The sequence below is a fragment of the Hypanus sabinus genome, chromosome 12, assembly GCF_030144855.1.
Source record: "Hypanus sabinus isolate sHypSab1 chromosome 12, sHypSab1.hap1, whole genome shotgun sequence".
In the NCBI taxonomy this organism is placed as follows: domain Eukaryota; kingdom Metazoa; phylum Chordata; class Chondrichthyes; order Myliobatiformes; family Dasyatidae; genus Hypanus; species Hypanus sabinus.
This window is the reverse complement of record NC_082717.1, coordinates 46,982,423-47,007,962: the sequence shown is the minus strand read 5'-3', so window position 1 is coordinate 47,007,962 and position 25,540 is coordinate 46,982,423. Positions and strand designations below refer to the sequence as shown.

General features: G+C 36.6%; 1 protein-coding gene across 3 annotated transcripts in view; it reads left to right on the top strand.

Annotated features, from left to right (window-relative positions):
* The window catches only part of flvcr1 (FLVCR heme transporter 1), a 33,959-nt gene extending 13,068 nt beyond the window's left edge, over window positions 1–20,891 (top strand). Inside the window, exons 5-11 of one of the 3 annotated variants that reach the window (XR_009515107.1) lie at window positions 848–951; window positions 4,808–4,918; window positions 8,952–9,057; window positions 11,521–11,632; window positions 14,256–15,980; window positions 16,944–17,579; window positions 19,353–20,891. Coding sequence is in view for 1 of the 3 variants with exons in the window: in XM_059985861.1 (XP_059841844.1) it covers window positions 848–951; window positions 4,808–4,918; window positions 8,952–9,057; window positions 11,521–11,632; window positions 17,524–17,579; window positions 19,353–19,430 (567 nt within the window). In the remaining 2 variants the exon portion in view is untranslated. Of the gene's footprint in view, window positions 1–847; window positions 952–4,807; window positions 4,919–8,951; window positions 9,058–11,520; window positions 11,633–14,255; window positions 17,580–19,352 lie in introns of all 3 variants that reach the window. The other 2 variants (XR_009515106.1, XM_059985861.1) reach the window with 2 other exon arrangements.
* Window positions 20,892–25,540: the final 4,649 nt, after the last annotated feature.

The window sequence follows — 25,540 nt, the reverse complement described above, 5'->3', positions numbered from 1 at the left end:
GCTTGGTTGCCTGTATTTGTCTCCCATCAGAGTCATTTTACCCTTAGAATTCCTTGGCTCTACCTGCAACGATTCAACACCTCTGACCGTATGACACCCCTTTCTAATGATTTGATTTATTTTTTTACCAACAGTCACGCCACCACTCTGCCTACCTTTCTTCTGATACAGTGTGTATCCTTAATCTTTCTGCCATGATTCAGTGTTGCCTACAACATCGTGCATGGCAATCAATAACTGCTACAAGTTCATTGACCTTGTTCTCCATACTGTGAGCATTCCAACATCCTATATTCATACTTTTCAATTTTGCCTGCCTTTTATGTTGCCTCTTTGTAAACCAACTACTTCATCTTCTGCATTAATTATCACTCTGGTTCCTATCCCCCAGCCAAATTTGTTCAAACCTACCTAAACAACTTTAGCCAACCTGCCCACAAGGATATTGGACCCGCTCGGGTTCAGGTATAACCCATCCTTTTTCTACAGCTCAAACCTTGGCCAGAAGAGATCCCAATGATCCATAAATCTGAACCCCTGCCCCCTGCGCCAGTTCCTCGGCCCTTGCATTCACCTGCCAATTCATCCTATTCTTAACCTCATTGGTACATGGCACATGCAGCAATCCAAAGATTACTACCCTGGAGGTCCTGTTTCTCAGCTTTCTCTCTTCTGTAATCTCCCTATAGTCTCTTCAGCACCTTCTCACCTTGCCTAGCTATGTCATTGGTAGAAGGCATGAAGTTATTCACTTATAGTCTACTCACTGGAAGCTGTTGATGCAATTTGCCATACATGTGTAATTATTATGTGAAATACACATAATGTCACTTTTTCTTTTGCTAAGGGACAAGAATTGAATGCTGGTAGAATTGGATTAACTTTAGTGGTTTCAGGAATGGTAGGTTCCATCATCTCTGGTTTCTGGGTGGATCGTACAAAGGCATACAAGTAAGTATGTTACCCCACTGCAGCATGAGTAAAGAGCCCTAATTATGTTGTTTAAGTACGCTGATGATTTTTAAAGCATTGTTATTAGATTTTTAAACCTTCAGTTAACATAACGTCTCCATTTAACAGAAGTGATTGCCTCGCCTTTTTTTTAGTTATATATTCTGGGCATTTTGATGCCAATTTGAAGTGTCCTACTGATTTTATTCAACCAAGAATATTAACAGTAATTTAGTGGTCCCCAACCACTGGGCTGCAAAGCATGTGCTACCGGGCCACGAGAAAACGATATGAGTCAGCTGCACCTTTCCTCGTTCCCTGTCATGCCCACTGTAGAACGCATGCCTGGCCATTACCCACGCGAGGTTATTAGTTGTCTAAACGCAGTGATACCCTTGCGCCAGGGATCATTGGTTGGCCTCAGGTAACCGGCCGCCTCACATGGCTGGCAAGAAGTGCCGTTGCTATTGGCCTGGAGCGTGGACAGATTGGCGCTGCCTCTGAACCTGTTTAGCACATCGAATGTTCGTGGGGAACCTGGTGCTAAAATATTTCCTGACAACCTAATTTGGGTTCAGGGTTTCGTAAGTAGCAGAGCAGCTACCTTGTTGAAATCTACGGAAAGTCATCCCTCAAGCCAGCCTTTTGTCGGCTGATAGGTCCTGCCTACCTATGGGGGGGGAATGGGTGCCCTGTCACACTCCTTGCTGGGTCGCTGTCTGCAGACTGACCTCCAGGGCCCCAGCACGGGGACCTCCGGCCATTACCTTGTCCTCTCACCCCACACACGACCAGCCGCACCTGGCTACAGCGTCTGGCGGCAGGCAGGTGGGAAGCTGGAGCTCAGGCCCAGAGGCTGTCTAATGAGGCAATTAAGCCCTCAAAACTGCTTCAGTACTTTGAGTCCAAGCACCTTGCACTGAAAGACAAACCTGTTGAGTTTTTTGGGGGGGAGAAAACGTGAGCAAGCGGGACAGAAGCAAGTGATGAAAGCCAGGAAATTGCAGAATAGACTGGACACAAGGAACTCCCTTTGAGTATCACTGTATTCTGGTCGTGATTACCCCCCCCCCCCCCCCGTTGGCCAGTCCACAAGAATATTGTCAATATTAAACTGGTCCGCGGTGCAAAACAGGTTGGTGACCGTGCAGTAATTAATGGGCAATTGTTAAAATGATTCAGCGGGCGGTTCTTGCCACGTATTTTAAATTTGCTTCTGAGGCAGTGAATTTATAAGCTATGGAATTATTATTCCTTTTACATTTTTGTTCAATGCAGACAGCAAAGTTTAAAGCAAGTTTATTTCTCTTAATTTTCCTTTCATTTTGTTTTCTCACCATCCGTTCATTAAATATTGGATAAAAAGATTTGCTGAGTATTTTCAGATTGGGTGAGAAGAACTGTAAATTTTTTGTTTTGTGTCCAATTCCAGATTTTATCCATAGCAAAACAGGTATTTGTAGTTCATCCAGCAGAGGAATGTGTTTTTTTTTCCCCTTTCCTTTGGGACTCTTTAGTGTGATGGAAGTTTTTTGGTATTCTTATGAAGCTCAATCTATAGAATTGTTATTGGCTTGAATCAATTTATCTGGATTTTATTAGCTTATTAATGAATTTTCTAAGGAGAGCAACTAAGTACAGTGAACTACAGTTAATAGGGACATGTTTGGACCTGTACATTTTCGACCAATTCAATGGCTTCCTCAATTAGTCGGTTTCATGGAAGTCATTGAAAGGTTAAGGAAAGACAAACTACCACTGAACTGAATAAATTTATATTAAATGAAGTATAGAACAAATTGGAGCACTGCCAATACTACTACAATACTATAAAATGATGTTAGTACCTAATAGTTATTGATGAAGGAATTCATCTGTTGTGTTCTTTTGATTTGACTGCAAATAAAAAAAAATCAGTGCAATCATCTAATGCAGATAATGGCTGCCTTCATACGATATTTTGGATGATTGCATCCTCCAAATCCACGATTTTATTGTAACTTCAGTGATTGTAGATGCCTTCGTAATTCTTAGCTTGTTGAAGTAGTGAAATAATTTCACTTTCACTCCCAGCCATTTCTGGCACCTCCAAGCCTGAATGCTCAAAACCACGTTGAGCATAACAGTTCCAAATTGTCTTGCTGCTTATCCTGCCAATTAACAGCAACAAAAAGCACTGCTTTTTGAATACAGACAACAGCAAGTGCACACAGCTGAAGCTAGTTAAAACTGTTCAGCAACTGACTCCTGCACTAATTAAGCGGCATAGTTTCCAACTAAACAGAATCTTGGCTCTTTTCTCGATTTAACATTTGTTCAAGAGCTGTCCCAAATAAAGGGTTGGTCCAATTTACCAGAATCCACTGTAGTTATAAAAGTGGGAATGGAAGCTAAACTGGAATCTGAGTGCTGAGTATGAAAGTATAAATTTTCTGGACTTCCAGTATGAAAATAAGTACCCACATACTTGCCCATATTATATGACATGGCACATATGAATGAACTGATACACAAACCTGTTCACATTTTGGTCCTAGTAGTTAATATTTTATTGTAGTAATATCTGTGCCTGAATTGTAAGGCAAGCTGGGTGTAATTCATTAAGTATGTAGTATGTACAACTCAGTTATCCTATACCTTGGTAAACTTTGAGGCTCAAAAATATCTAGCACTTTCTGAAACAGTACAATAAAGAATTTGCACTCCAGTTTGGAAACCAAAGGGTGAGTGTCTAACTCATCATGTGATGTTTCCCAAGCTCTCTACAAAATGTTTCCTGCATTCCCTTGAAACTTAATTAGTCCACTGGAGAGTTCGTCATATTACCATGCAGCATTCTCTGTTTAGAGTGTGAATCGAATTAACATTTAAAGGTTGGGATGACGTTTTCAAATTTAAATCAACATAATTAACTATGAAACTATTAAATTGTGAGTTATCAACTTCAGCTGTACTCTTTATAAGCAAACAGCAGCTTGAACATATTTGTGCAATTCACCTCACATTAATGTTATCAATAACAAAAATTTTTAAATCTTTTTATCAGTCACTACCTGTACTAGAACAGGCCTGGGCTCATCAGTTTGTCCTACAATTAGTTCACGGCTGTTACAGTTCCAAACTATTAACCAATGTGTCACCGAGATACCTTGAAAACGTGTTGCTGACAAAAATCAATCTGTCTTGGAAACATTTAAATAGACTAGGCAATTGCAGCTTTTTCCTTTTGAGAAGTTCCATACATCACTATCTAAAGCAGTATTAATATTTAAGATTATGACCTTCATTTGTGTGTTTCCCTTTCATTACTTCCAATAATGATTAAGCACCTTAGCACACTAAAGTCAAACAATTGCAAGCAAATATTTTGAACCCTGTTTAACATCAGACCCTAAAACACATTTTATTTAGGGCTTTGAAGTGAAAAAGAATTATCGGACAGACTGGAAAAGATTCACTGTTTGAGTTTCCTTGAAGAAATGTAGCATCCCCACTGACTGCTTAAAGTTGTGAAAGGACATTTGGGATTACTTTGAGAACCTGCTCCTCTATTTTGCACCTAAATTGCCCAATTCTTTCAGTGTCATTCCTCTGCCTATTGATCTTTAGTTTTCATAATTTAAAGTATTCATATTTTGGTTCTGTTGGCCATAGAATACCTGTGCTATTATAGGTTTTTCTAAAAGGGTTCTTTAACAATTCATGCAAAATTTTCCCCTCAAAGATGAAGAGGGAAACATCAAATTTGGAAAACTAAGTTTCATAAAATGAGATTTCTTACAAAGCAAGCTTTATTACTAGTTTGCCGAAAGCTGCTTTAAATGCTGAGTTCTACCTCTTATTTTTCCTCTTACAGGAAGACCACCCTTGCAGTCTACATTATTTCATTTATTGGAATGCTTGTTTTCACCTTTACCATAAGCCTTGGCCATATCGAAGTAGTGTTTGTGACAGCTGGAGTCTTGGGGTAAGAGGCCATTATGTCTTTGAGTAAAGTATGTTAAGAAATGCTGTTCTGTGTGTTTGGGATAAAATATGTTTGAGAGCTGCAACTATTGTTGGATATGCTGCAACATTGAAAATAATAGTTGTCGGTGATTTTCAAAGTGATATATTAAAACTGTTCATTTCAAATCAACATAATAAAACATATAAATATGATAGCTACTAGGTTGCAGAAAAATTTAGAGATATTCCAATGGTGTTTTTATCCTTGGCAACTTACATCCTTCTCTTTTTTTTGTATTGTCTGTGAACTAGGGTACAGTTTTAGACTAATCTTGATAATGTGTAAACTTGTTGAATAACAACAGGGTATATTCTTCTTCAAGGGGCCATGCTTTGAGACCTACCTGTTGTGATCTGGTGCTTGTGTACATCTCCTGTAAAGATTTCAGGATAGCATTGGGAACTGCCCTTTTCACCTCTTGTCAATGGAGTAAGATCCATTCTGTGCCCTTGCATTGGCTAAGAGTTGCTAACTGAAAACAACTACAGAGTCTGTAAGCTAGTCTAGGTAAACTTGCTGAGCCATCAGGGGAGTCTGGTGCCTCTGGCTTGTCTATATTATTAAGTAACCAAATTCTGACAGTTGTGACTTGTCTTGCAGTTTTAAGCTTTTGGTTTCTAAATTCTAGTTGATGATATTTTCTAAGAGCCAAACATGTCATGGGGACAGAATGATTTCACTGTAAGCCTGCTGTTTTAAGTGTAACACAAGATAATGATTAGGATCTTTTGTAGAAACTAATCAGGATATCTGTTGATAATTTAAAATAGTTCTGTTTAATTATTGTGATCCAGTGTTAGAGTTGGAAGGTGCTGGCTACAGTTCTTTGAGCTGTCATTTTAATGGTTGCTTCCTCTGCTTTAGCACTCATAAGGATTGACAACCCTTGAGTTCAGAAAACATCTTGGTTTATGTAAAACATGAGTTCCCCTTTTTTTAAACAAAAATGCCAGAATGATAAATATTCCAAGAATATTATTAACAGTTCAGTGATTTAGTTTACTATATTCAAATTAATCAACATGTCATCAAATTCAACCTTTAAATCTTTATGGGAATGAGCTTCCCCTTGAGCCCTTTGCTGATATGTAATGGGATCATTATCAAGTTTATTGTGACAATGTATCCGCTTTTTATTGTTCTTTAATACGTGTTAGGGACATAACGTTTTTTAAAATGTTTGTAGGTGGCCCAGTGGTGTACTAACATGTTGCGCCACAGAGTAATGGACATGGGTTCACCGCGCGATTCCTTGTATGGTGAGTTCTTGATCTCAACCAGTTAGTCTAGGGGAGAGATTTCCCCAGAGAAAGGGAGGGAAGTCAACTGTACACCTCCAACAGCTGGTTCAAGAGCACTATTAACAAAAGCTTGGGAAGAGGTGGTCATCACCTTTCGTTCGAGGCTGAGAAGATAATTCTCGGGGCTGAGTGGAATAACTGAATTCCCATCCCAGCTTTGACTTGTTGAGGTTTGACCTTCTCACTCAGAGGCGAGCAAACCAAATGTAATGCGTTGTGTCCATAGCGCACACTATCAACTGCCTGTACTGCAGCAGATACCCTTACAGCTATCTGTAAGAGTTATTGATTAATCTACTGGGACCCAACAATAAGAACTAAAGATGTTCTGTTTCATCGTTGATGCTTTTTTATTAACCTGTTGGAAAATTCTTCCTTTCCATTTCTGAAATGTAAAATACAAATTATAATACAATGCACATTAGATGCCTTGCAACAAGTCTTATTTCACTTATCCAGTACCACTCTGTATTTTGCAACCAAATATGCTGGTTTAATTGTCATCTCCATCCTTCTACTTTGGGGTGTAATGATATATTCTGTTTTATTTTCTCCTGTCAAAATTTAGTATCTTTATTCAATATTCAATGAACTAGATCGACTAGATTTGTTTTACTTATTTTTCTGACCCCTAACATTTTCTAAACTGTCATGTGTCTTATGTACTATTTAGTTATCTGTACTGTTGAATTATGAACTTTATCAATTTTCCAACTTCTTTCTTCATATGCCCCATTTGTAATGGTGAACACACGCTGAATAATAGTTTGACTTTCATGACTATAAACTGCATAAGAGAAAAAGATGATTTTCTGGAAACACTCATATCAAAATTGGAGAGGGTCAGACATTGATTTAACTTTGTAGACCCCGTTTGATTTGTTCCATTCTCCTAAACCAGCCCATATCACCTCTTGCTGTTTTGTCAAATTCTGTATGAATGCAGTTTTTCAATTTTCAAAAAAGAGCAGTTTTTTTTGGAACTCTTCAGTGAAGCCAGCATCTACGGTACTACTTGAACTTAAGCTGTCCTGTGTGTATCTAGTGGAAGTTGGAATTGTAAACATGTGATTAACTGCTTTTTGTTGCATCACCAAAAAGTTCCATAGAAGTCAAGAAAACTTCAGAGGTTGGAAATAAGAAAAAAATTGGAAGTACTCAACAGGTCAATACTCATCTTTGGAAAGAGAAACACGGCATTTGAGTATGGTTCTTTGACATGAAGCTTTAGCTCAATTTCTCTTCCCACAAATGTAACCTGCCCTGAGTAGTTCAATGCTTTGTTTTCATATTGGAAAATCAATATTGTAGGCATTAAGTTAGATCGATGCAGTGAGTTAAATTTTCACCTTGGCAAAGAGTAAAACCATGTAGATCATATGTGCTCCATGTTGCTTTAGATCTTGAAGGCCTTTCTGCAGGGCAGTCGTCAGTAATGGTTCTACAGTTTGTGATTGAATAATTGTGGTTTTGTAAACTAATAGCCTTGGCTGTGTGATTATCTTGCATTTTTATCAATATCCCTGCTAAAACTTAATATTTCAATTATTCTGACATTGGGTGTAGAAAAGGCCATTTAAGTTTAAAACATAAATGTGGTACTAAGTCCCTTAGCAGTCAAGAATAAAATGAGAATGTAAACTAAGAAATGTTTATTGTGCAATCAATATGCTAGATAGAACACTGTTCTGCTTTACCCTATCCTTTGTTGTTCCAATTCCTTCTCTTCCCATATAAATATGTATCTAGCTGATAACAATAGTTAACAATTGGATCCAGCCAGGCTTTCAACTGAAACATACTCGCTTGTAATTTTGTCTTAAAGGATATAATTTTAATGCTGGCTGTCATACTGACATAAGCCTGGAGCGAAGCTGAAAGAGTTTTTGATTTAAAGAAATAATTAGTGGTGTTGGTCCCAATTTTGTCAATTAAACACCAGGAGCTTTGCCTATGTATTGGGGATAGACAGATTTTTAAGCATTGGAAGTCTAGTCTTGAATTTCAGATTTAATTGGGGGAAATCATTTATTTACTGTACAATATAAACCCAATCTAAAGCTGTGGTTATACCATTAAGTATATATCACAAGATTTAATGAATAAATTCCAATGTACACGTGGTTCCAGAGAAGACTGTACAGTAGAAATTGTCATATACTGATCTAGGTTGCTCTTTTCCAGTTTACAGTAATCAAATTTAAGATGCTTATATACACTAAGGTACAAAAATGTTCCTATTAGCTGTTTTCAGGTGACTTATGTTCACCAATATTAGTCTGAGTTTTGTGATCAGTATATGCATTTATAGTCCCAATAATTAAATTGCCTTACAGCCTAAGCTGTATTTGGATACAGGACTTGGGTGAAGCTGAAAAATTAGGTAAAGAATTCAGAACTTCACTGCAAGATTCATTTTTATAGTTTCATTTTTAAATTTTCCTTTTTTTAGTGCTTCCCCCAAGAGATAAGCCTCAACATCTTCTACATGTTATGATCTGATTTAATAATTAATTACTAGTGTTATTTTTTACAAGTTGCAGTGCTCTTGTATGTAAATATGTTTTAGATGTATTCAACTTGTATTTAAATTGGGCAGTGCACAAGTTCAGTGATCAAAGGATACAAAACAGTTTTGAGAAGCTGCTTTTTTCTGTACAAATTGACTAAATGTATCTTTATATTTTCAGTTTTTTCATGACTGGTTATCTTCCATTGGGCTTTGAGTTTGGTGTAGAAATAACCTATCCAGAATCCGAGGGAACATCATCTGGACTTCTCAATGCTTCTGCACAAGTAAGAAACTGGATGATTCATTATGAAGAGGGTTTGTCAGCTAACAGTAAAAGCTGGTTTAGTATCTTTGCAAATAAATACAGTAGTGGTCACCAACATTTTTAAGCCCAAGATCCCCAACCTTGGCCTTATTAAAAGGCAATATTGACCCCACATCAATTAGTTACATGCATGCGCACCGGGCAGAAAAGATCAGAAGTAAAACCCCGCAACCTGGAAGTAGAAATATGTATAAACACTGGGGGTACCCACCCTTTTTTTTTGGTTTAATATTGATAATATTCTTGCGGAACGGGGGCGGGGGAGTGTTAAACACAACGGGAATACGATACTTGAAGCAGGTTCCTATTCCGCAATTTTGTTTTTGTGGCTCTCAGCTTCTGTCCCACTTGCTCACGTTTTTTCTGCTGAGAAAACTCAGCAGGTTTGTCTTTAAGTGTAGGGTGCTTGGACTCAGGGTACTGAAGCAGTTTTGAGACATTGCCTCATTAGAAAACCTCCAGGCCTGAACTTAGCCTCCCGCCCACCCATCACCAGATGCCTTGGCGAGGGGCAGATGCTCGTGGGTGGGGTGAGAGGACAAGGTAAAGGCTGGAGGTCCCTGTACTGGGAGCGAGCGGGGAGTGTGACAGAGTGCCCGCCTGCGGGCCCCCCCGGTAGGATCTGTCGGCCAACAAAAGTTTGTTTCAGTAGATCGCAGCGTGGTAGCTGCTGTGCTATTTAGGAAACGCTGAGTCCGAATTAGGTCATCTGCGAATATTTTAGCACCGGGTTCCCCACGAACATTCGGTGTGGTAAACCAGTTCAGAGGCAGCGCTCCAGGCCAATAGCAACAGCACTTCCTGCCTGGCGCGAGGGTGTCACTGTTTAGTCGCCTGATGACCTTGCATGTATTCAAGTTCAGCAGTGGGTGTGACGGAATGAGGAAAGGTGCAGCTGACTCATCGTTTCCTTGCGGTCCAGTGGTTGGGGATCACTGAATTACACTGTGCAGTGCAGGAGAGCTATACACTTTCGCACTGGGCGGAAAGAACAGAACTAAAACCCTGCAACCTGGAAACAATCTCTCAGCAGTATTTGTGTATTTATTTTTCCTTTCTTTTCGGGATCAACTGGGAAAGTCTCAAAGATCAACTAGTTGATCGCGATCGACGGGTTGGTGACCACTATACGACAGTATAACTGGCAAATCTTTAAGTATAATCATTTTCCTTGCTACACATTCCAATTGATTATGAACAAGGAGGTGTATGATAATATTTACTGTAATTTGCAATTTCATGAGCAAATTAAAGGCAAAATTGATGTGGTTTCATTGGCAATTACATAACAAACTACTTTTGTATTCCTGCTAATTTCCGCATCTTCAGGGCCTTGCTTGTGTTTCCTTAACTTACTGCCAGATTGTAGATTTGCCAATAGATTAACAATTGAATCCAATGATGGAACACCAAAATATTGGAAGCACCCATTGTTTCAGGAGGATTGAAACCTATGATAGTTTATTTCATTAAATTTAATTTTAATTCATTTGTTTGATTTCTCAACACCTGAGTGCCAGATATTTAGATGCATTGGAAAAAAAATGACAACTATACATGTTAATTCTGAAGATGTGATTTGGCTAATTAGGTTACACAAAGCCATGCCAGTTTTGGAGAATTTTAGTCAAGTAAATTCTTGACATGACAATACAGAATAATTGTACTTCAGCACAAAATCTGAGTATTAACTAGTTGTAAAATCTGGTGGGCCAACATCTAAAGCTTGTAAGTTTAAATATTAATTATTTGCATTGGCAAGTTGCTGCTAATGCTCCAGAAGTACGTTGCCAGTTTGAGGTATCAACTCACTCATATAGTGCCTCACTTTCCACATTGGATGTAACGGTGCTCCTGTTTCTGCTCAGAAAATGGGCATGGAATCGTATGTTCATCTGCGAAAATCATAAATCATTCGGCTGGAAGGGACGGACGTTTGTTTACTCCTGCAAGTAGCATTAGGATAGGATTATCAGAAAACGACTCCAATGTGGCCCCTGCATATTACATAGTTTATCTAATAAATAATATTTGTATATCGATACATGCTTATTATCACTTTTTGTGAAAAATATGAATCTTGTATCTTACTTTTTAAATCTGTACATTGATTAGGGAATTTTCTGAGTTTAATGCTAATTTGTTTTGTAATTAGCTTGTTACAAGGTTTTATGTTAAGTGGTGGAAATTGTTAGTTGTGCTATAACCCTCCAACTGTAATTGTGTGTGTACTGATTGCCTAGGAAAGGGAATTCGAGTCTAATGCAGTTGGATGTACAACTAACACTAATGTGTTAGTTTGGATAATTATTTGATTGAGCAAAAATTGATTATTTTGGAACATGTAAGTTAACTCTTCAATGTATAGGGTATTGTTAATCTTGGACAGTTAGCTTAATATCAATTTTTTTTGTGCTTGCAGCTATTTGGAATTGTGTTCACACTGGCCCAAGGAAAGTTGAAAGCTGATTATGACACGTTTACAGGAAATATCTTTCTTTGTTCTTGGATCTTTCTGGGACTCATTCTTACAGGTAATTAGCAGCTTTTATCATTTAAAACAATGTGTAATGCGTTGCTGTTTAATAAAAGCAGCACCTCCATCTATTAAATGTAAATAATAACATGGACCAATGAAAAGGCCTTTTGGCCTGTTAAGGCCATTCCCTCCACAGATCTTATAAATTCTTCCCTATTCAGGACTCCATTCAGCCCAGTCATTTTGTGCAGGAGGCAGCCATCGACTGGAAAAAACTCCAAGAAGATAAAGCTCTGAATTTTTACCCAGGGTCTCTCTTGTTCCTTTCATTCTTTTTCTTTTCTCCATACCTGAGGGGTATTGAAGGAAAATCTTTGGATTAATCTAATTATTCAGTTAAATGCTACTTATGGTTTCAACAATATAGTAACCATAAAGTTCCATGGTGAATAAAATCCATCTTTCTTTTTAAAACTTGGAAACCTCTGCACTATTTATCAGATATTTATCCAGCTCTTTTTGTTTTATGGAGTTAATTGCTATTGCATTAACTGCATTTGCTGGGAATTTAAATTTGGAGAAAGGAGAGAAAGATGCTTTTTTTTCATTCTCTTAGTTGGCTTATGAGGCTGTTAATTTCCTTCCATTTTTAAAAACTGTCCAAACAATATCTTTGTCTCCCGAATATCTTTGCATTTTTTCAGTGCCTCAAAAATGTTCTGAAGGTTAAGATTTTTGAACTAACACATAATGTTTGTGATACCACCGGGCAGTTACATTGTGTGAAAATAATTTTATTTCAGTTTAATCATTCAAGAAACTTCCTGATACTTAAACTGTGGTAACAGCATTGCAGCATGAAGTGATCTTTTCAGAGAAGAGTCATTCTTTATGCAAGTCATTTTCCATCATTCATCCTTTGCATTCATTTTCGTAGTTATATTATTCCCTCTTCATAATCTATCATTCCTTTGAATTTTACCTTTACCAACACTTTCAGGACTGCATGAGCATTACTCAACTGATTGTTACTTTGGTATTCTCAATAGAAGTTTAAACTACTTGAAGTGCCTTCCTCCTTTTGTGATCTCAGTAATTGCCCAGCTCCTTTTCCTCAGCTTATTTGCATTACTTGAATGAATTTGATCGGTGTTTGGAGTGTTGGTTCCCATAGGACATAAACTTCAGACTGGGCATTCTTCTTTCTCTCTTACTTTACCGCAACATTAAATGATTACATGTTTATGAGACAAAACCTGTTGCTCTGAAATCCTTCTCTCTGGCATCCATGTTAACTCCATGCAGAAGTGTGTATGTTAGCATTTTGCTGCTGCTGCTTTGATTTATTAAACTGTGGAATTTGATTCCTTCGTTAATAAGCCTCTTCTCTCGCTCACATTAGATGCAATATGGCTTCATTTGGAATATGTCTACAGTTTTGATAATGAACTTGGAATAGGTTACTACAAGCACCATTTCTTCATCCATTGCCTCATTCTTCTAAGAAGCAAGTGAATGAGTCCTTAAGTGGAGAGGTTACATCTTACTGCTACCTCTAATATTCCTTCTATTTTTGCAATCATATATTCTATTTCACTTGCTGCTTGTTATGTTTTAAAGTAGTCTTTTTTTTTGCATCTGAATTGTTTTAGATTTCTGTTTTCATTCCAAAATACCAAGAGTCTAATCTTTGTGCTGGGAATATAACTTCCACAAGCATTTTTTTTTACTCTTTCTGTGCCTGAAGCATAAATTTGCATTTTATGCATCAGTTTTATTGCCAGTTCTTCAAGTAAAATTTCAAATCTGTTTGTTCATTTACTACTTTAAGACAAGCGTTCCACTTACTTCTGAATTAAGGAATTTATTTTATTCCTGAAAACTTCATTATATGTATATCAAAGATAGTGACAGCCTTTCTGTTTGAAATTATTCACTCATCCTTTCAAGTAACTTTAATATATTCACTCTACCTCACTTCATTATTACATTAACCAATAATGCTATGGCCTTTAATCACTGTTTTTAGAAAATTGTGCCTCTTGTACATTGCTGCACAGCTTTCTTTTATACTTTATTCAGAGTTCTGTATTAAAAGCTAATCAACACCACTTTGTTTTGAATACTGCTATTCTACAATGACAATTTAATAAGCACTTACTCCGAAGAAACTGGTGGTTTCTTAGATGCCAGCAATAACATTTTCTATGGCTTTCAGTTACTTCTGTTACCCTTCATTTTATTTCCACTTCTCAGTTGGTCACTGTCATTAACTTTGTTAACAAAAGTCTTTCCATAAGACAGTTCCAAACTCTAGTATGCCTGTTCTTTTATGTCTATTATAAATATTACACATCTTAAGAATCTTCTGGGTTTTGATTCCCCATGTCCTTGAAGTTCCATATATCTTCCTAATTTTTGTCGGGATTGCTTAAATTCCGAAATTGCCTTTTTGCAACTTTTTTGAACATTCTTGTTGCATTTGTTGGGCTTTAACCCCACTGGAAAGAAGGCTGCAGCAACTTTGCCAATTCAAGGCTTATGTTCTATATATCTACACCGTTTGTTGATATAAATTTTCAACTGACTGTAACTGTAAACATTGTGCACACTCTCCACCCAAAGTATTGTATATATTCTTAACCAATTTACCCAGTTTTTTTCCCAATAAATCGCAGAGCTCCTTTTACCAGCTGCTCCTCTCTCCAGCACAGGAAGTATATAGCCAGTTCAACAAACCACAGGTACTAAGTTTTGATTGTATGTTGAGTACTGTAAATACATTTAGTAAACTACAATAGGTTTTCACAAATTTTATGTAAATCAATTAGCAAAAAAAGAAATGATGTTAGGTTAATTAGTTAATTGGAAAGTCTTGGAAGTTATCAGTAGTACATGGAATTTGGAAACTGAGGGGATCAACCAATGAATAAAATGTTAATCTGGATGGATGATATTAGATCTTTTTCTTAAATTACATAGCTTAAGAATGAAATTCAGATAGAATGTTTATGAAACTTCACTCCAAGTTTTGATGGATAATTACTAAAGAATTTTTGACTAAATTGAAATTGGAAAAGGCCTATCATCGTGTAGCAGTGCAGATCACATGATCCCCAACATGCTCTTCTGGTGATCCAGTTGCAGCTCTGGGTGCATACAAATACATAACACTTAAAGGCTTAGATAAGATACGGAGCAAGGAACTCTGCACTTGTTTGAGGTTCTGTAATAATCTGTTCTCCAGTGTGAGGTTGCTGCTAATGGTTAATCCTAGGAGAGGTTGTGCACAAATCTTGACAACATACACTGATTCTGCAAAACCACCTAAATGTATTGCAGCTTTTTAACAGATTTCCAGTATCTCTTCTTTATACAGTGTCTCATCACTCTTCTGTCACTTGAAATAAAGGCATGTGGCAAAACATGGTGGCTATGCAAGTGACGGTAAGAAAACAAAAGAGTGGTAAGGGAAGAACTACACTTAAATGGATATTCGCGAATGAAAAGCTCACAGAGTAAATTATAAAGCTAGCTGAAACATCTTTCAAGGATCTGACCACTTCATACATTATAATCATAAACTATTAAGCTTTCATTCTTGCTGTTTACATCCTGTGAACTCTTTGAGTGTCTGCAGCTTTGCGACGCACACATAGCTCTTGTTTGGTTTGCTGGCATGTTTTTATTAACAAGTCAATTGTGAAGCTAGTCTCTTCAGGTTTTAGGAAAGAAATATAACCATTCAACATGAACGAACCAGGATTGTGACTGTCCATGGACAATCGTGTACAGGGTAAGGCGGCATTATGCTGCTGCAAGTAAACAAAACCATGGTGTTATGAGAAAAAGAAATTCTAATAGGGATTGATTGGTACTATGGATTGGAATACTGTCCCCTCACCTCTGGGGTCTCTATTGAATTGAGGCTCAATGTAGTTTGTGAATGAGGTAGTTTTAAATACATAAATTTGTAACTGATAATCTACTTCTTTAACTCACACAATTCCCCCACCTGGGCAGCTAGTGGTTTGATGCCAGAAGAAAAAGCTAACTCTTGAGAGGCCAGAAAATAAAAGTAGCTGTGGAGGAAAATGTCACGTTGATGTTCAAAGCTTACAGTTAAGACATTGCATTGGGATAGATTAGAGAGTTTTACTCTGCATCAGACCAATATCGGCAGTGCCAGGCTAGGTGGGCATAATGCTGGCTTGGGCTGGCAAATTATGAGCTATTTGGTTCTGATTTACAAAAAAATTAAGTATTTGACAAGTTAGTGTCAGTTTATGTTTTTGTTTCTTCAGCAGAAAGTTAATGCTCTAGTCTGTCCACCCTCTGATGTGGAAAAGTGACATAATTTCCTCCAGCCACTAAGCGTGGCTTGCAGTTGATTATTGTTAAAGGTAATTAATTTATGGGTATGGCTTAATAATAAAATGCCACTTTGAAAAGTAAATATGTGTAGATGTTATATGTGCACACTCAAATCATTTGAGTTTCCAGTAAGTAGTTTGGCCACTGCAAAAATCACATTACTCAAAGGCCTCAGATACTTCAAACATCTATAAGATGCAATAAAAAGTTTACTGCATGCATCTGTTAATACATTTATTAGTTTTAAAATATAAACCAAAAAAAGGAGCATCTCAACTGATGTACGTAAATCTACATGCACTACCCATGGCAATGCAACTTTAACATCTTGAATTAGCATCTGTTTTACATTGGATCTAGCTATAATGCATCACACCAAAAAGAGGAGAAAGAATAGTTGGGAGTGATTATGAGGCAGTAATTTTTTGGGGGCTTCTGGAGGACATAAATTTCAAGATGAAGCATGGATTTCAATTCTTTTGAATTTTTTTCTTTAATTTCTGGATCATCACAATTTTTGACATATTTTGTACTACTTAATGTTGTCCTTAATGGTAATTAAGTAATGCAGTTGTCCTCGAATAAGGGTGTGACAATAGCAAGCATTTTATGCTGCAGTCACACAGAATGGTAATGCTATGCAGAATCTATACAAGAAATTCTCCAAGCCTGGCTTTCTGTAGAGCTGCTCGTTCCAAGCTCAAGTCATAACACTGTTACTGGAAAATGAGTCATCTGATTTAAGAATTAACAATTTTTTTCTTGTTTATTTTGAAACATAGATATTGAAGGCTTATGTTTAAAAGAAACTAAACCACCAATAAAACTAGTTAAATTGCACATTTCCAAGGCTAGTAGATAATTTTGGTAAATTTCTGATTTGCTGATCACGTCCTCTGTTTTTAAGGCCTTAAAATCACTCCCTTCTATTATAACTTCTAATATGTGCTGGATGATTTTATTTCTAAATTGGTTAGTCTTGCTATTTTCAGCCAGTGTTCTGTCTGGAAGCAGTGTGAGGTAAGGACTCTGCAAAAAAAATTGTAAAGTCAATATTTTGTTGTATGGTGCTAATATGCAATTGAATTAAAATGTAACTGGATGGTGACTTTCTTAAAAGGTTTACAGAAATCAATACAATTTATTTGTTTCTTACTGGTTTCTTCATAAATTGATGCCATTGTATAACATCTGTAGAAAGATATTAAGGTGTGTCTAACTGATAAATCTGTTTTATTATATAGAAAAACTTCTGCTTAAATAATGTTAATGAAGTTTCTTTCAGTAATTCTAATTTTACTTAATTTAGCATTGTATTTGTAATATCCTTATTTTGAAAACGGAATCTCCATTTTAATATGTGCATTTTTAAAAGCTTTGTATTTTGGCTTTTAAAAGGTTTTGAACAAACTTTGCTGTATCTGAATTTTTCTGAGATTACTGCTTAATTGACTGCATAGGCAAACTAACAACTGTTTTTTAAGAGAAGTCATATTTGCCTTAGGTTCCTATTCTGATAAAATGTGCACGTAATCCAAATAGATTTTTTCATAATTTTTATTTTCTTTACAGTTTTCATAAAAACAGACTTAAGAAGACAACAAGCAAATTTGGCTGCAAGTGCTCAGGTATGTTGATTAAATCCTTTTTTTGGATGTGTAGAAGGTTTACAGTCAGTTCTTTGAATATTCTGACTTGCATCACAAGATATGAAGGGGATGGGTGCATGTTGTATCGGTGAGACTGCCTTCTCTTTCACATTTCTTTTCATTTGCTGTGATTGGATCATGTTATTCTGCTATTCAGGGAAATTCTGTATTTGTGGAAAGTCTTTAAGAAGGTAATATATTCCAAGGTTTCTGTCACATAGAACTATAGAACACTACAGCACAGTACAGGCCCTTCAGCCCTCCATGTTGTGCTGACCCATATAATAATTTTTTTTTAAAAAAAAGCACTAAACCCACTCTACTCCATAACCTTCCTTTTTTTTTCATCCATGTGCCTGTCCAAGAGGCTCTTAAATACCCCTAATGTTTTAGCCTCCACCACCATCCCTGGCAAGTCATTACAGGCACTCACAACCCTCTGTGTAAAAAAAACTTACCCCTGATATCTCCCCTAAACTTCCCTCCCTTAATCTTGTACATATGCCTTTTGGTGTTTGTTATTGGTGCCCTGGGAAACAGGTACTGACTATCCACCCTATCTATGCCTCTCATAATCTCATCTAGACTTCTATCAAGTCCCCTCTCATCCTTCTACACTCCAAATAGAAAAGTCCCAGCTCTGCTAACCTTGCTTCATATGACTTGTTCTCCAAACCAGGCAACATCCTGGTAAATCTCCTCTGCACCCTCTCCATAGCTTCCACATCCTTCCTATAATGAGGTGACCAGAATTGAACACAATACTCCCTTAAGTGTAGTCTCACCAGAGATTTGTAGAGTTGCAACATGACCTCTCTACTCTTGAACTCAATCCCCCTGTTAATGAAGCCTAGCATCCCATAGGCCACCTTAACTATTCTATCAGCCTTGCAGCGACCTTGAGGGATGTATGGATTTGAACCCCCAGGTCCCTTTGTTCAACCACACTCTTAAGTAACTGACCATTCAGTCTTCCGGTTTGTCCTTCCAAAATGCATCACCTCACACTTGTCAAGATTGAATTTCATCTGCCATTTTTCTGCCCAACTCTGCAGCCTGTCATATCCTCTTGTAACCTACAGCTACATCCACAATTCCTCCAATCTTCATATCATCTGCAAACTTACTCACCCATCCTTCCGCCTCTGCATCCAGGTCATTTATAAAAATCACAAATAGCAGGACAGATCCCTGTGCCACTCCACTAGTCACCGACCTCCAGGCAGAATACATAAGTGAACAATTAAAATTATTTTGGTTTATCATCTTTCTCTGCCTTTCAATATCTATTATCTAGAGTCATTGAGCCAGTATTGTTTTTTGTTTGACTTTGTCCTAGTACTAATGAAATAATATCCAATGGTCTGGTGCTACAGTTGTGTAGCAGTTAGATGACAGTATTACAGCTTGGGCAATTGACTTCACTTCTGATGCTGCCTGTAATGAGTTTATGTTTCCCCTGGGTGCTTTGGTTTTCTGATAACAGTCCAAATAGGTATCAGTTGGTAGGTTAATTGATCATTGTAAATTTCCTGTAATTAGGCTAGGTAGGATATTGGCCCAGAAGGGCCTGTTACATGCCATATCTGTAAATAATGAATACTGGAAATTCTGCAGCGTGATAGTCTATGGTTTGATTACCATAAGAACTTGGGATCACAAAGTGGTGTTACTTCTCCACGTGCTTTTAAATAACGTTTCCATAATTATAATAGGGGAGCACTTACATAAGTATTTATTTTCTCTCCTCAGTTTGCTGATCGTGATTCACTAGAAAGAGTTTCTACTGCACAAAATGAACTTCATGCACCAGAAGAAACTACAATCTAATTAATGTGGGAGAACAGATGGCAGTGGTACAGCGCACAACTAGTAAATGGCACTGAAATAAATATGAAGAGCTGCTAATGGTGCAATGGTTAGAAAAATGTGATAATTTATTAACAGTGACCAATATTTATTAGTAGTTCAAATAATGGACTCATTTTAACTGGCTTCAAGAGCATTAGATTGTTTTATTCCAGTAAAATTAATATTTTTGCAAAATAAACGATTGGAAGTTTGATTTGTTTGGACAAATCATTTCTACAAAAGATTTAAACTGGACCAGATTTCCATTTTTATATGTAAAAGTGTATGAGAGTAAAGTATCTTCGTCAGTCTTACATATGGACTTTCTGTTTTAAGTGTTATTTTTAATTGTTACTTTACCAGTGTCTGGTAATTTTCCAAATGTAAGCACACTGTATTTTTGACATTCTCATTACTTTTTTAAAAAGAACTGTTTTGTTTTTCTTTTAGTTATTGCTCTTGGGCATGTTGGATGAGTTCTGTAAACGGGTCAGTGTTCTGAAAAGTGAGGGAGAATTCAGTCTCTCGAAAATGTAAACTCTAGCCTTCTTAATGTTCAAAGAATTTAGTTTTTTAAGTTAAATTGTGTATAAATAGCTCTTGCACAATTTGTAACATCCATAAAAGCAATTTCCATGGAAATGCACTTGATACTTGTTAAGTAGTCAAAACTGTAACGTGCTTAGCAGTAACTCGCACAAATTTGATATGTTTGTAATATATAGTTATATATATCAACTGCGAGTTTGAACTTTCCATTTTTATCCATAGTCAGCTATGGATATCAACTAGTATATATGTGAAAATATTAGTGGACAAAAGTTATTCATACACCACAATTTGCACTTAAATCTATTCATTTCACAGGAATGAATACAGTAGGTTTAAGTTTCACAGGTGATATTCTATCCTGAACTTCATAAGAAGCTAGAGAGTAAAATTGTAAAGTTTGTTGTCCAGTGCAGTCTATGTACTGTAAGCCCCCAAATGTTGGGGGTAACAAATATCTGTTCATCACAATAGTTGTGCCTTTATTATTGATATGAAAAGATGCAACGGATTTTAACTATGTAGGTGCATTAAATTCTAAGAACTGTATTAAGATCTATATGATCAACCTCATGTAAGATCATTAGTCTGCCAGATGGTACTGTATATATTGGCAATGTAGAACCAAAGTTATTAATTATGCACCTATCCTGTCCTCATACATTGATAATCTTAGTCAGAGCGTCTGTAAAGTTGGAGACAATTCTGTTATCCACTTGCAAATACTCATAGTTCTGTCACTTTACCAGATGACAACCATGAAATTATAAAACCTGTCACTGTGGAGTGCATATAGTTGTGGTTACTTTGGTTCATGTTTCACATATCTGTATATAATTGTATCATTTTCTTCATCGTGATTTTAATACACAATGAAATTTTTATTTTGCACACAGTGGTTTGTGTTTTTTTTTCCTCTCACTCTCTCCTTCCGTCTCCAGATAGCTTTGCTGGAATCAGGAAATTTTGTAGGGAATTGATAGTGCTTTTATAATGCTCCAGTATATTTAGGCATTTGAAAAGAAAATGGGTGGATAGGGCTGAACCTGAAACTTCAAAGGTTGTGTGCTGAGGGAATTTGTATGAACAACAATTAAGGCACTATAAACAGTATTTTAAAGCTGCTGCTAAATCTGGTTTTGAAGTTTTATATTTCAATTTGAGAAGAGAAGAGATTAAACCTTTTACGTGAACACTGGGAAGGATTAGCTTGTGAATACTTTTGCGCCGTCCTTTCACCTTTGGGAATGGATTCCAAGCATACCCTGACTGAGGAATGAAAATCTAACTTGGAGGTTCTATGGATCTTGAGAACTAACTGTGTTGTCTTCAGCACAGGATTCGGATCAGGTCCATATGACAAAGTTGGCAGAAATTAGAAAATCAAGTTGATCAGTAAAAGTCGTGGCAAGAAGAAATGTGTACAAGTGATTTGGATTATGGTCAATGTGGGGTAAATTTATTCTGTTACTTTCAAAATTGAAATGTGAATTAAAAATGTTGCTGGAAATGGTATTAACATCATAGAAGAAATTAGGAGTGTGAGATCTTAACATGCAGGGTCAGCATGGAACTTATATCTCATCACACCACCACAAGAGCCTAATGCAGAATTTGGTTGTAGAGTTCAGGAGTTTTTGCAGGTCTGCTCAGCTGGATGTCATCAGCCAGTGCTCCCGAAAGCTTTGTTTTGTCACTGGATTAACCTAATTTTTTGTAATCCATGACTCACTGGAACTGTAAATATTTTTAAATCACAGGTCAGGAAGCAACTGAAGTGTGGGGGAATGTGTCCCTGATACCGGTGGTTAGCGGTAAGACCACGTTGTAGTTTGTGTATTATTAAACATTAGAAATATCGATTAAACCCATGGCAGATAATTAAACTATATTGATACTGTACCTGTCCTTTGAAGGTTTCCTGGGTTTTCTAGTGAGTGCATGGGAAGTGTTAAAAGCGTCTTTGAAATATGTGTACAGAGATAATTGATAAACTAAGAGTCATTACCCTGAGTCTCTATTGGATATATAAAAACTCTAAATTTTGCCGTAGTTTTTTTTTTGGGCTACAGTTTCTAATAGTATATTGAAAAGCTTTCTTTATTTGCTTATGATACTGGATAGCCAATGTGTTTCGGATCATTTTTCTTTTTCATCTAACCTTTTTTTCAATTTCCTATTGATTATTTTTGGAAGCACAACTGTCTTCACTTTTTGCCTAGGTACACATTATCATACAAACCTTGGCACTTGAATTTGGTAAATCATCTTAGTACTGCTGTGCTTGCTTCCTATGTTCTCAGCAGGTATACATTTTCAGCCAGCAGGGTTTGTTGTAGCAAGGGCACACTGTAGATACATAGTTGACTGAATGAGTGCAAATCAGAATTCAACTCGAGTCTTTATTTCTACCCTGGCTGTGCTATTCCAATCGCAACCATTGACAAGCGTCACAAGTGTGCTTATGTCACATACCGAGCCATTTTTCATTATGAAATATTATTTGTAATTGTAAGCAGTGCAGATCAGCTAACGAATTATATTTTGCATCTGAGACCCAAAATCTGCCCTGAATGGCTTGAACCAAAACGCTGGATCAACCAACATCTGTTGAGGGGGGGGGAAAGGAAGTATCAGTGTTTAGGATTTAAACCCTACATCATGATTAAGAAAGGGGAGAAAGTTGGTATAAAGAAAGGGGTGTGATGAGATGGGCAAGAGGTGATAAGTGGACCCTGCAGTAAGTGGGGACAGTAAGTAACGACAGATTGAGGAGTGAGGAGTAAGGACACAGGCTGTTAGCTGTAGGGATGACTGACCCAACCCACAAATCAAAAAATCACGTATCATTCACATGATTTGATGGCTCAACTGACCACTAACATAGAATCACAAATACCAACATACAAGGATGCCAATTGCTCAATGCCTATGTCAGTCAAAACTGGCTGTTTAAATTCCTTGTTTCCTGGTAGAGATTAGTAGCCTTGTAGGTCACAGCTCTCCCAGATTTCTGAGTCTTCAACCCTTTCAGGCAGGGAGGTACTCACTGTTATAATAAAAGCTTTTTCTTTGAATCTAATCCTCCTATCAGTTGATTATCCAGCCTCCATTTAAAATTACCTCTACCTGAAATCTTAGTTGTATTCCAACTTAATGCTTTCTTTTGGATCCTGTGAGTGTTTAATTTCCTGATTATTTCGATGTGTTCTTAGGAACTTTGTCAAATACTTTACTATAGGCCACTTCAAGTGCCTCATCACTCCAGCCATCTTTGTTATCTCCTTAAAGATCTATCTTCCTATTTCATCAATTAACAAGCTCCTCTTGTGATTTAGACCCTGCCCCAGCATTATTTCCAACACTTTTGGCTACACTCGGAAGTTCCTAACAAAACCTTTTCTGTTTCCTGCCACATGGTTTACATTGAAATTATTTGTTTTTGTGTGAATTTAATGCTATTGTTTAATCCATTTTCAGCAATAGCATTATACTTTATGGAAATTGCATAATCTGTCTAATCACTGAGTGTATCTGTGGTCAAGTTTGCACACAATTTGAATATGTATTTTGACTGAAAAAAAGATTACAATATTTGAGAAATTGAATATGAATCTAGCTCATCACTTACTTGAAAAATGAAAATTGAAGTACTCTGCAAATAAAAATGTATACCCTATAGCTTATTTCAGCAATACTAGATGTCTATTTCTAAATATTATTTCTTCAGCTAACTGGCAATTGTCAATTTGATCATTTTTGGGGGGAGGGGGTGAAGTTAAAGAAATCACTGTGTCCTAATCATGCTTGTAATTTAAATTATCATTTATAAGTTCACTCTTTTTAAGAAAGAAGTGAGACATATTTCAGTAGTTATGTTTAATGTTTATTGTGGTTGAAGATACTTCCATAACTTGTAATGGGGAATTTTATTCATAATTATTACAGCAGTGTACTGGAGCAGCAAGGTAGACTGACGCTGTAGGAGCAACTGTTGAAAAGTATTGCGTGAGAGGATCTAAAGGTATAATATTTACTGAATGGCAGGGCAATGTTTATAATTATGTTCTGTCTGATGGAATGTTTCAACATATACTGAGCTTAAGAGCACTGGTCTGACTAGAGTTTGCTGCTAAATATAGCAAGTTATCAGATTTGAGAGTAGTTTTCAGAGCCACTCATTTTCCTCTAATGCCATTCTTGTTCTCTATTTGCTTAATCACTAAGAAAATAAATCAATCTGTTTATTTTGTACTTTCAATTGGCATTTCATTGGTTTCAGTTAATAGAATCTTATTGAATGGGAGTGGCCATTTCTACTCCCTGTTACCTTTTTCATAATTATCTACTATTTTTTTCTTTTACAATGATATAACTTTTTTCTAAGCTATCAATTAATACGGTCCCACTCCCATTTTGGATGATAACTATTTCCTTCTGGTCCAAATGTTACCATGTTACCTGTGTCCCCATGATTATTCACTCATAGTAGAGCCTACATTGAGGACTAATCATTATCAGCTTTTCCCCTTTGCCTAGATTTAAGGAGAAAAAAATGGGTGATCTTACCTGGAGCTATTGTTCAGGTTAAAATGTTAGTAGCCATTGCTACCAGTAGTTAAATGTGTACAAATCACAGATGGCTTGTTTTGAGTTGCGCAGTTGTGGCCTTAAGTTTTTATTATGAGAGTGAAAAAATGTTAGTGATGAGGGGTGAATTGATGGCTATTTTTTATTAACGGTACAATTATTGCAAGTTGTTGGTTTTGATGAAATGCTATGAGAAGAAATAGAACTTGAACTGGTGTCTTCAAGTTTACCTATACCTATGTATAAATACATCCATATTTCCTGATCTTAGCTATGCTATTGGAGATCCATTTGGAACTTGGTACAACTCACTTTTTCCCTTTATCCCTCCATCCCATGAAATGTGAACATGCCATTGTTTCCCTAAAATTTTTAGTTTTCTGTCAATATGCCAGTTGGTCCAAAGTCCTATTTTCGAAGAAGTTGTACTTTTCCATTCCTTTTTTTTCTGTAGAAAGATAAAATGTACTAAAAGGATGGATTACATCCTATTCATTACTCAGATTTCCAATAATACTTTAAAATAAATTGTAATCCTAGATTGTAGGAATCATTTTGTAGAACTACAGAAGAATGCTTGAATAGTTTATCATTAAGCTAGTTATTTTTCAGTAATTTTTCCCCATAACTAGTTTATCATTTTGTTGTGTGTGTGTGTACACTTCAACATGAAGAGATTTGGTGCCCTTTTATTGGATCTCATTTAAAGATTTTGAACTTGCATAATTGTTAATATTGTAATACAATGATTGTATTATGTATGTATATGTGTGGTTGTTATACACAATAACTTCAAGTGGTTTTCTTCTTTGCCTACTAAGTAGAGATGATCAGCTTAAAATGTCCAGGTTAGTAAGATATTACATTTTGTAGCTACACACTCTAAAAAGGCCATCTTACTCAGCATATAATGGGTATATTATCATTGCTTAAAATTACCTTTTGTAGAA